Here is a 12,109-nt window from a genome sequence, read left to right as displayed (position 1 = left end):
TACAGCGAGCCAAGCAGACATGGAGCTGTAAATGGGAGAACAGTATCCTGCGGATCTATCAGGACCTGAGTGCGGAGCTGGCCAGGAGAAGAGCGGGGTTTAACCAGATCAGGTCGACCCTTTTTAAGAAAAAGGTGAAGTTTGGACTGCTGTATCCGGCCCGTCTCTGGGTCACGTACGAGGAGCAACATTTTTATTTTGAGTCACCTGAGGAAGCACTGGACTTCGCGAAAAGGAAAGGGCTGGTGGCAGACTGAGAACTTTTGAACTTTGCTGCAACGTTCATGTTTTTAAAAAGTTTCTCGTTTTTTCGTTTTGTGGACGCTATTTGTAATGCCTGCTGTATTGATTGGGGCCAGTTGCAGAGCTGAGTGAGTTAAAGTTTACATTTGCACTGTTGGGGGATGAAGGTGCCTTTGTTCAGATGCTGGATCTCTTGGTTGATCTTTTCTTTGTTTAGCGTTTTTTTTCTGTCGGGCAATTGTGTTGGGATTGTTTGTCATTTGAATATGTGTGTATGAGCGGGGGTGGGGGGAAGGTGGGGAGGGAACAATAGGTGGGAGATTGTCTGGCGCGAGGGGTGGGGGCCACCAAGCTAGCTGGGCCGGCTAGCTCACGGAAGCGTAATGGAGAGGAAGCAGATGTTAGGCTGATCAAAGGGGTCGATTTACATTGTGCTGTTACAAGGGGGGATGGGGGGGAAAATGTTCTGCTGGCGAGGGATGGACAGAGAGGAGGTCGGGGGCGGACACTGCCTGGGGGCAGGCCGGTGGAGGCGCGGGGCGCGGGCTGGAGCCTGTCCCAAGAAAGGTGATGGCTGATCGGCAAAGGGGGGGAGGCGATGAGCCCCCCCAAATTGGCTGATCACCTGGAATGTACGAGGGCTAAATGGACTGGTCAAGAGGGCACGCGTGTTCGCGCATTTGAGAGGACTGAAGGCGGATGTGGTAATGCTGCAGGAGACGCACCTTAGGGTACCTGACCAGATTAGATTAAAGAAAGGTTGGGTCAGACAGGTTTTTCACTTGGGACTGGACTCAAAGACTAGAGGGGCCGCGATCCTGATCAATAAGCGGGCGGTGTTTGAGGCGGGAAGAATAGTTCTGGATGTGGGAGGCCGGTACATTATGGTTAGTGGGAAATTGGAGGGAATGCAAGTGGTATTAGTAAATGTGTATGCACCAAATTGGGACAATGTGGAGTTTATAAAGAAGATGCTGGGGGAAGATACGGGACCTGGATTTGCATAAGTTGGTCATGGGAGGGGACTTCAACACAGTTATTGAGCCTGGTTTAGACCGGTCAAGCTCAAAAACGGGCAGGGTGCCAGCAATGGCAAAGGAACTGAAAGGGTTCATGGAGCAGATGGGGGGAGTGGATCCATGGAGATTTGGGCAGCCGAGGGTGAAGGAGTTCTCCTACTCACACATGCATAAAGTGTATTCCCGGATTGATTTCTTTATTCTGAGCAGGGCCTTACTGACTGGGGTGGTGGATACGGGGTACTTGGCGATCACAATCTCAGACCATGCCCCGCGCTGGGTTGACCTACAGGTTAGTAAAGACAGTAACCAGCACCCGCACTGGAGGTTAGACTTGGGTCTTTTAGCTGACGAAGAGGTGTGCGGGCGGCTGAGGAAATATATTCAGAACTACCTGCAAGTCAACGACACGGGAGAAATTTCGGCAGTGGTGGTCTGGGGAGCACTGAAGGCGGTGGTTAGAGGGGAGCTGATCTCGATACGGGCTCACAGGGAGAAGGTAGACAGGGCAGAGATGGATCAACTGGTATTGGAGATACCACAGGTCGACAGGAGATGTGCGGAGACCCCAGAGGCAGGGCTTTTAAGGGAACGGCGGAGGCTACACCGGAGTTCGGCTTGTTAACCACCGGGAGGGCGGTGGTGCAGCTGAGAAAGACGAGGGGGGCGATTTATGAGCATGGAGAGAAGGCCAGCAGAATACTTGCACAGCAGCTTAGAAAGAGGGAGGCAGCCAGGGAGATAGGGAAAGTAAAGGATGGAGATGGGAACCTGGTTAGAGACTCAGCAGGGGTGAATAAGGCGTTTAAGAAGTTTCATAGTAGACTGTATGGGTCGGAACCCCCAACGGGGCCGGAGGGGATGAGGCACTTCCTGGGGGGGCTGAATTTCCCGAAGGTGGACCTGGAGCTGGTAGAAGGGCTGGGGGCCTCGATCGATGGAAGAGATAGCGGAGGGTCTGAAGGCGACTGGGGAGCTGCCGTTTAGGGTGTGATGCACGATCAATGACCACTAAAGCGAGGTTGTAGTCGAACTGAAGGCTTTAATAAGCTAGATGTTTCCCCCAGCTGCTCAGGAACAGAATGAAGGCTGCTGGGGTGGCACGGGCTCGTATACCCCGCCTTGCAGGGCGGAGCTTCCATATAGCTTGACCAATAGGAAACATACAATATCTACCAATGGTGTTCCAGCATTACCAGGTACCGTAATACCTCTACACAGACTACCACATTCACCCCCTGTTAAAAAGGAGTCCGGCGGGGGTGGTGACCTGATATTACAACATGGTAAAGCGGTAGAAATGATAGTTATGGAGGTACCGTAATACCTCCGTACAGCGTTTTGTAACTATTTACAATTCTATTTACTATTTACAATTCATGATTCATAATTAGCTTCTGAAGCAATCAGTCGATCGGGGGCCCTGGTCGTCCTCTGTGACCGTCGAAGCTTCGGTGGTGACTCCGGTCAAGGCTCGGGCGTCTGTAACTCCATGGCCTCGATCTCTGTGGCAGCTTCGACACCCCTAGACGGCGCTGGTGGGGAAAACGGTTGACCTGGGAAGGGAGCGTCTGCGGGGTGGTGCGTCGGTTGGTGGGGGGGCCTAGACGGGGCCGGCGGAAGGACCGATCCTCCTGTAAGGTGCACTGGTGGGAGGGAGGGTGGCACTGGTGGCTGGGATGTGCGTGGGGCTCCGGTGGGCGCCAGGTCTCGTAGGGAGACCGTATCTTGTCGGCCGTCGGGATACGCCACGTAGGCGTACTGGGGGTTACCGTGGAGAAGATGGACCCTCTCGACCAACAGGTCCGACTTGTGCGCCCGCACGTGTTTTCGGAGCAGAATGGGTCCGGGAGCTGCCAGCCAGGTCGGGAGCGAGGTCCCAGAGGAAGACTTCCTGGGGAAGACAAGGAGACGTTCGTGAGGTGTTTGGTTGTTTGTGGTACAAAGCAGTGACCGGATGGAGTGGAGGGCATCCGGGAGGACTTCCTGCCAGCGGGAGACTGGTAGATTCCTGAACTGTAGGGCCAGTAGGACAGTCTTCCAGACCGTTCAGTTCTCCCTCTCTACCTGTCCGTTACCCCGGGGGTTGTAACTGGTCGTCCTGCTCGAGGCGATGCCCTTGCTGAGCAGGAATTGACGCAGTTTGTCGCTCATAAAGGAGGATCCCCTATCACAATGTATGCAAGAGGGGAACCCGAACAGTGCAAAGATGCTATGGAGGGCCTTGATGACGGTGGTTGCAGTCATGTCGGGGCAGGGGATGGCGAATGGGAACCGGGAGAATTCGTCATTCACGTTCAGGAAGTACGTGTTGCAGTCGGTGGAGGGGAGGGGGTCTTTGAAGTCCATGCTGAGGCTTTTAAAGGGATGGGAAGTCTTTATCAGGTGTGCTTTCTCTGGGCGGTAGAAGTGCGGTTTGCACTCTGCACAGATTTGGCAGTCCCTGGTGGCTGTCCTGACCTCCTCGATGGAGTAGGGCAGGTTGCGGGTCTTGATAAAATGGAAAAAGCGAGTGAACCCCGGGTGGCAGAGGTCCTCGTGGAGGGCTCGGAGGCGGTCCACTTGTGTGTTGACACATGTGCCGCGGGACAGGGCATCAGGAGGCTCGTTTAGCTTCCCGGGACGATACAAGATCTCATAGTTGTAGGTGGAGAGTTCGATCCTCCACCGCAAGATCTTATCATTTTTTATCTTGCCCCGCTGTGCATTATCGAACATGAAAGCAAACGACCATTGGTCAGTGAGGAGAGTAAATCTCCTGCCGGCCAGGTAATGCCTCCAATGTCGCACAGCTTCTACTATGGCTTGGGCCTCCTTTTCGACTGAGGAGTGGCGGATTTCGGAAGCATGGAAGGTACATGAGAAGAAGGCCCCGGGTCTGCCCGCTTGGTTGATGGTGGCCGCCAGGGCTACATCAGACGTGTCGCTCTCGACCTGGAGGGGAGGGACTCGTCGATGGCGTGCATCGTGGCCTTTGCAATGTCTGCTTTGATGCGGCTGAAGGCCTGGCGGGCCTCTATCGACAGGGGAAAAGCTGTGGATTGGACCAGGGGACGGGCCTTGTCTGCATAGTTGGGGATTCACTGGGCATAGTAAGAGAAAAACCCTAGGTAGCGCTTTAGGGCCTTGGAGCAGTGAGGGAGGGGAAACTCCATAAGGGGGCGCATGCGTTCAGGGTCGGGGCCTATAACTCCATTTCGCACTACGTAGCCGAGGATGGCTAGGCGGTCGGTGCTAAACACGCATTTATCCTTGTTATATGTAAGGTTAAGGATCTTTGCGGTCTGGAGGCATTTTCGGAGGTTGGTGTCGTGGTCCTGCTGGTCGTGGCCGCAAATGGTGACATTATCGAGATACGGGAATGTTGCCCGTAAACCGTACCGGTCCACCATTCGGTCCATCTCGCGCTGGATGACCGAGACCCTGTTGGTGACACCGAAGGGAACCTTTAAGAAGTGATAGAGCCGCCCACCTGCCTCGAAGGCAGTGTATATGCGATCACTAGTGCGGATGGGGAGCTGGTGGTAGGCAGACTTAAGATCCACCGTGGAGAAGACCTTGTAATGCGCGATCCTGTTTACCAGGTCGGATATGCGGAGGAGAGGGTACACGTCCAGCTGCGTAAACCTGTTGATGGTCTGACTGTAGTCGATGACCATCCTATGCTTCTCTCCGGTTTTTACCACCACTATCTGAGCACTCCATTGACTGTTGCTAGCTTCAATGACTCCTTCCCTCAGTAGCCTTTGGACCTCTGACCGAATAAAGATCCGATCCTGGGCACTATACCGTCTGCTCCTGGTGGCGACGGGTTTGCAATCCAGGGTGAGGTTCGCAAACTGGGAAGGCGGATCGACCTTGAGGGTCGCGAGGCCGCAGACAGTGAGGGGGGTAATAGGGCCGCCGAATTTGAAAGTTAGACTTTGGAGATTACACTGGCAGTCTAAACCCAGGAGTGTAGCCGCGCAGAGGCGGAGAAGGACATAGAGCCGGTCATTTTTAATCTCCCTTCCCTGGACTGTGAGGTTTGCTACACCAAACCCCTTTATTTCTACTGAGTGGGAACCGGAGGCCAGGGAGATTTTTTGATTAACGGGGAGGACGAGGAGAGAACAGCGCCTTACCGTGTCGGGGTGTATGAAGCTCTCCGTGCTCCCAGAGTCGATTAAGCAGGGCGTCTTGTGCCCGTTGATTAGTACTGTTGTTGTAGCAGTTGAGAGTGTTCGAGGCCGGGACTGATCCAGGGTCACCGAGGCTAATCTCAGCAGTTGAGTGTTCTCTTCAGGCGGTGTGCGGTCAGCCGAGCTGGGGTCCTGGGAGTCCATCCAAGATGGCGGCTCCCATTGGTCGCAGATGGCTGGGGGTCCACAAAATGGCAGCGCCCATCCATCGAACGTGGCGTCCACGGGACAAGATGGCGGCGCCCAGGGGCCGCAAGTAGCCCTGGAGTAGGAAGATGGCGGCACCCGCTGGCCGCACGGGGATCGTGGAGAGGTTTGTGGTGGCGGTCCCCATTCGCTGCCGGAGTCCGCGGCGACCGCACGGGCCTGGCATACCACCACGAAGTGGCCCTTTTTACCGCATCCCTTGCAGGTGGATGCGCGGGCCGGTCAGCGCTGCCGGGGGTGCTTAGCCTGCCCGCAAATGTAGTAATGGGGCCCCCCAGGGTTGCCAGGCCGCCTTGCAGCACAAGCTTGTGTGGGGATGGGGGAAGTCTCGGGGTCGGCTGCGGAGGGGTTCCACGCTGCCCAGGGGGCTGCCGCGCGGTCGGGAACATAAGCGCGGGCGTTTCTGGCGGCCACATCCAGGGAGCCTGCAAGGGCCCGTGCCTCCTTGAGACCTAGGGTGTTTTTTTCCAGCAGTCGCTGGCGGATTTGGGAGGACAGCATACCTGCCACGAAAGCGTCCCGGATCAAGAGTTCTGTGTGGTCGCTCGCCAAAACTTGCAAGCAGCTGCAGTTTCTCCCCTACACCAGGAGCGCACAGTAAAATTCTTCCAACGATTCACTAGGGATTTGTCGCCTCGTTGCTAGCAGAAGTCGGGCGTAGACCTGGTTTACCGGGCGAATATAATGTACTTTTCGCAGCTCTATTGCTGTATCTAAGTCTTCCGCGTCCTCGATGAGGGTGTAAATTTCCGGGCTCACCCTCGAGTGCAGGACTTGCATTTTCTGTTGTCTCGTGGGTGTGTTTTCGGCCGTTCCGAGATATCCTTTAAAACACGCCAGCCAGTGCTTGAAGATTGCCGCTGAGTTCGCCGCGTGGGGGTGGAGTTGCACACACTCCGGCTTGATTCGGAGCTCCATCCTTTTAAATCTAGCTTGTTAAATTGATGCACGATCAATGACCACCAAAGCGAGGTTGTAGTCCAACTGAAGGCTTTAATGAGCTAGATGTTTCCCCCAGCAGCTCAGGTACAGAATGAAGGCTGCTGGGGTGGCACGGGCTCTTATACCTCTCCTTGCAGGGCGGAGCTACCATACAGCATGACCAATAGGAAACATACAATATCTACCAATGGCGTTCCAGCATTACCAGGTACCGTAATACCTTTACACAGACTACCACAGGGTGGTAGGGGGAACTTTAGGTATCTAAGCATCCAAGTGGCGCGGGAATGGGAACGGCTGAACAAACTAAATCTGGCCCAATTAGTAGACCAAATGAAGGACCATTTTCGGAGGTGGGACGCGCTCCTGCTGTCACTAGCTGGGAGGGCACAGATGGTGAAGATGACGGTCCTCCCGAGATTGCTGTTTGTGTTCCAGTGTCTCCCCATCTTTATTCCGCGTTCCTTTTTTAAACGGGTCAACAAAGTGATCACTGGCTTTGTATGGGGAGGCAAGACCCCGCAAGAACAGAGGGGGATGCTTGAGCGGAGCCGGGGAGAGGGCGGGGTGGTGTTGCCAAACTTCAGTAACTATTGGGTGGTGAAAATAGCCATGATCAGGAAGTGGATGGTGGGGGAGGGTCGGCATGGGAGCGTATGGAGGCAGCTTCATGTAAGGGCACCAGCTTAGGGGCGTTGATAACGGTGCCTCTGCCATTCCCGGCGGCACAGTACTCCACCAGCCCCGTCGTGGTGGCGGCCCTGAGAGTCTGGGGGCAATGGAGGAGGCATGTGGGATCAGAGGGAGCATCGGTTTGGTCTCCAATTTGTAATAATCACTGGTTTGCCCCAGGAAGGATGGACGGGGGGGTTTCGGAGAGAGCAGAGAGGATGGGGGATATGTTTATAGAGTGGAGCTTTCCTAGCTTGAGGGAGCTGGAGGAGAAATTTGGATTGGCGAGGGGATACAAATTCAGGTACCTGGAGGTGCGGGACTTCCTACGCAGGCAGGTTTCAACCTTCCCGCTCCTACCACCAAGGAGGATACAGAGCAGGGTAGTTTCCAGAGGGTGGGTGGGAGAAGGGAGGGTCTCTGACATTTACAAGGAATTCATGTAAAGTCTTCCGCGTCTGCGAAGACGCAGACTGGGGAGGTGAAGCGCAAATGGGAAGAGGAGTTGGGAGGAAAGATAGAGGATGGTCTATGGGCTGACTCATTGAGTAGAGTCAACACGTCCACAACATGTGCCAGGCTCAGCCTGATACAATTCAAGGTCGTTCACCGGGCTCACATGACAGTGGCCCGGATGACCAGGTTCTTTGGGGTAGAAGATAGGTGTGCAAAGTGTGCGGGGGGCCAGCGAATCATGTCCACATGTTCTGGACATGTCCAAAGCTTATGGGATTTTGGCAGGGGTGTGCAGATGTCATGTCCACGGTGTTTAAAAACAAGGATGGTGCTGAGTCCAGAGGTGGCGATTTTCGGGGTGTCGGCAGATCCGGGAATTCAGGAGGAGAAAGAGGCAGACGTTCTGGCCTTTGCTTCCCTGGTAGCCCAGAGACGGATATAACTAGCTTGGAGGGACTCAAAGCCCCCAAAGTCAGAGACCTGGCTATCGGACATGGCTAGTTTCTCTGTTTGGAGAAAATCAAGTTCACCTGTTGAATCCCAGGTTTCTTTACCCGTCAGTCTGGCCTCAATAAAAGTCGAGATGGATTTGCAGGTATAACATTAGTTATTTTATTTAGCTTGCAAGCGTTCCTCAATTCTCAGGAGCACGAAGCACATTCTGCTCCATGGACTTCTGGAATCAAGTGAGGATATGGAACAAAGGAGTCTGTACTGATACATTCAAATGGCATCAAGTTTCACATACACGATGCCCATAGGTCATCCTATATCCCTCCTGACCTGTTGATCTATTCTGATTGGCTCACTTCCAATCCCTTCCTCTGGCCCCTATCAATCCAGCATCACTCTCGTAGACACACCTCTTCCTGCTTTTTCCATGTGGTCTAAAATCCTTTGTCTATGAACTAACCAGAATCAAAGTGGCTTATTTCTACATTACATTAACTAATATCTCTAAAGTAACTATTTTATATCACATTCGTCACACCTTGAGAGGGTCAATGTTAGGGTTCGCCCAGAAGTGGCAATCGTTCGTCGACTTCTTTGCGGAAAATGAATCGTCAGCAGAAGGGGGGTGGTTAGTTTAGCTTAGAGTAGGGGGTTAATAAAGGAGGGACCTGTAAGGGCGGAAGACGGCTTTGCACTATGTTTATAGATTCATGTATATTGTTCATTTTGTTGTCGCTGTAAAACCAAACAATACCTCAATAAAATGTTTATTTTAAAAAAAGAGAAATAATTTATTAATGAGAAAGTGGAGACCTTTACATATTCAGGCAGATGAAAAATGGGCAGATGTTCATCAAGTTGTATTAATGGTGGGTTACAGAAAGGAGGTTTTGCCGGTAGCGCATGAGGTTCCAGTAGGTGTTCATTTACGAGTAAGAAAAACTCCAGCAAAAATAGAAAAAATATTTTTATTGCCCTGGGCTGCATAATGATCTAATGGAATTTAGGCATACATGTCATACGTGTCAGGAAATAGTAAAACCTCGAGCAGTAATTAACTCAGCACCCTTAATACCTTAACTAGTGTCCTAACTGATTGCGTGGAACCCTTTCCTGAGACGAAAGTTGGGAATCTGCGCGGAACCCTTTCCAAAGACAAAAGTTGGGAATCAGTATTTGTTGACCATAATGGATGTCTCTACTAGATTCCTAGAGGCCATTGCATTAAGACATATTATAGCTAAGAGGGTTGTAAAAGAGTTAACTAAAGTTTTTTTTTTTCCCCAGAAACCACAAGAAATTCAATCAGATCAGGATCCAATTTTATGGTGAAGTTATCCAGGGAAAAGGCATGGTGGGGCGCAGGGGGTAGCACTGCTGCCTCACAACACTGAGGACCCGGACTTGATCCCGCCCCCGGATCACTGTCTGCGTGGAGTTTGCACATTCTACCCGTATCTGAGTGGTTTTCACCTCCACATCCTGAAGATGTGCAGGTTAGGTGGATTGGACACGCTAAATTGCCCCTTAATTGGAAAAAATAATTGAGTATTCTAAATTTATTTAAAAAATAGAAGTTATCCAGGGAAGTTATGGATAGCCTTGGAGTAAAAAAATTCAAATCAACTGCCTGTCATCCAGAATCACATCGAACTTTAGCAAGGTGACATCAGACAATGTTGAGAGCTGACGGTCAGGATTATCCAGAGGATTAGGATAAAGAAATTCCATTTGCAATCAAGGATGCCCCTAATGAATCAATTAAATTCAGTCTGTTCTAATTAATTTTTGGTCATGAGTTAAGAGGACCACTTAATTAAGGAGAAATTGGTGAGTCAGCATTCTGAGACTACATTGTTGGACTATGTGTCAAACTTTAGGGAGAGATTAAATAGGGCTAATGAGTTGACTTGAATGCATTTAAAATTGTCACATTGTGATGAAAAAAGAGGCCAATAAGAAATCAAACCTTGTAATTTTATTAGTGGGGAGAAAGTGATAGTATTATTACCAATGGTAGGTGAACCATTAAAAGTAAGATTCAGTGGGTGATATCAAATCAAAAGTAAATTGAGTGAGGTGAATTATTTGACAATAATAACAGAGTGTGTCATGTTAATATGCTCAAAAGGTATTTTGACAGGGAAAAAGAGAAGAAAGACGTGTTAGTAGCTATAACCCGGAGAAAAATGATAAATCCATACAATTCTGAATTTGACATTCCTCAAATTAGATTGAACAATGAGAAAGTAATAAGAAATTGGGATAAATTCCAAAGCTTTTAAAAAATAAATGTAGAGTACCCAATTCATTTTTTTTGGCAATTTAGCATGGCCAATCCACCTACCCTGCACATCTTTGGGATGAGGGGGCGAAGCCCACGCAAACACAGGGAGAATGTGAAACTCCACACGGACAGTGACCCAGATCGAACCTGGGACCTCGGCGCCGTGAGGCAGCAGTGCTAACCACTGCACCACTGTGCTGCCCTATAAATTACAGAGTTCCATTCTCTACGAAAATCATCTTGGTATGGTTCCTGCTCTGCCCAAGACCGCAGGAAACTACAAAAGATTGTGAATGTAGAGCAGTCCATCACGCAAACCAGCCTCCCATCCATTGACTCTGTCCACAATTCCCGCAGCCTCGGAAAAGCAACCAGCATAATTAAGGACCCCACGCACACCGGACATACTCTCTTCCACCTTCTTCAGTCAGGAAAAAGATACGAAAGTCACGTATCAACTGACTCAAGAACAGCCATCAGACTTTTGAATGGACCTACCTTGATCTTTTTTCTACACCCTATCTATGACTGTAACATTACATTCTATAGTCTCTCCTTCCTTCCCTATGTACGGTATGCTTTGTCTGCATAGCATGCAAGAAACAATATTTTTCACTGTACACTACTACATGTGACAATAAAGCAAATCAAATCAAAAGAGTGACCTGAAAGAGTTATTTCAGTCACTTAGAGCTATATGTATTTATATGGCTAATCCAGTTCAGTAGTAACCCCCAGGATGTTGACAGTGGAGGGGATTCAGCAATGGTAATTCCATTGAAGGTCAAGAGGCAATGATTAAATTCACTCGTTAAGAGATGGTCTTGCTTGGCACTTGGGGCTTATAGGCGGCCGGGGGACAGATCCGCTTGGTCAGATCTTCGGGTGCGTGGCCGATTGGAGGGGGTCTCTTTGCTCGGTGTGACTCCGCGGTCTGAGTCTGCCATGACACTTGGCGCGGCTGCTGGAGGGCGCCTTGCGCATGCGTGGACTCAAAACCGGAAATGCGGGGACCCACATCCACAGCTAAACCTGCATGAATTACTCTGAGTCCCTGCTAGCCCCCTGCAGGTCATTGAATCAGTTCCACTTTTTCCCAGGAATCTCCAGAGCAAAACGCCGGCGTTGTTGGGGGATATAGTCCCATTTTGGGAGAATCCAGCCCAGGATCTATCAACCCAGGTTTCGCTCTAACATCGCTATTAACATCAGCTGGGATCATAACACCACACTACCTATTTCAGCCTGGCCTTCCAAGTATTGATGCAATTAAACTGGCCATAATGTGCTAAATTTTGAACAGAAAATTGTGAGCACAATACGTACTTTTCTGCTGTACACACCTATGGTTGAGGCTTCCCACTTCAGCACAAGTATTTTTACAATATTAGGCTGTACAGCATACTTCCATTTTACATCGAGAAAAATAGTTTACATTTAACTGGTAATGCAACATTTTACTCTTTAATTCAGTTGATTTCACCTAAATTGGAATTTTCTACAACAACAACAATTACCGAGTGTTCTCCTAGATCTGCAAAGAAAATTTCCTCTAGTTTATGCCTGGTGAGTCTTTAATATATCTCTTCCAATTTTAGGAGATCCTATATTGCACAAACTGTGCTTAACATCGCACTTTTAAAACCATT

The 12,109-nt window shown here is 50.4% G+C and overlaps 1 protein-coding gene across 5 annotated transcripts in view; it reads left to right on the top strand.

Moving 5' to 3' along the window:
• Nucleotides 1-12,109, top strand: part of spata6l (spermatogenesis associated 6-like) — a 156,799-nt gene that overhangs the window by 74,475 nt on the left and 70,215 nt on the right. For all 5 annotated transcript variants that reach the window (XM_072516910.1, XM_072516908.1, XM_072516906.1 and 2 more), the window contains one exon: nt 11,934-12,026. In XM_072516910.1, the coding sequence (XP_072373011.1) occupies nt 11,934-12,026 (93 nt within the window). The remainder of the gene's footprint in view (nt 1-11,933; nt 12,027-12,109) is intronic.

Source organism: Scyliorhinus torazame, chromosome 9, assembly GCF_047496885.1.
Source record: "Scyliorhinus torazame isolate Kashiwa2021f chromosome 9, sScyTor2.1, whole genome shotgun sequence".
NCBI lineage: Eukaryota > Metazoa > Chordata > Chondrichthyes > Carcharhiniformes > Scyliorhinidae > Scyliorhinus > Scyliorhinus torazame.
Note: the sequence above shows the minus strand (reverse complement) of the source record. Positions and strands in the feature narration are given on the sequence as shown.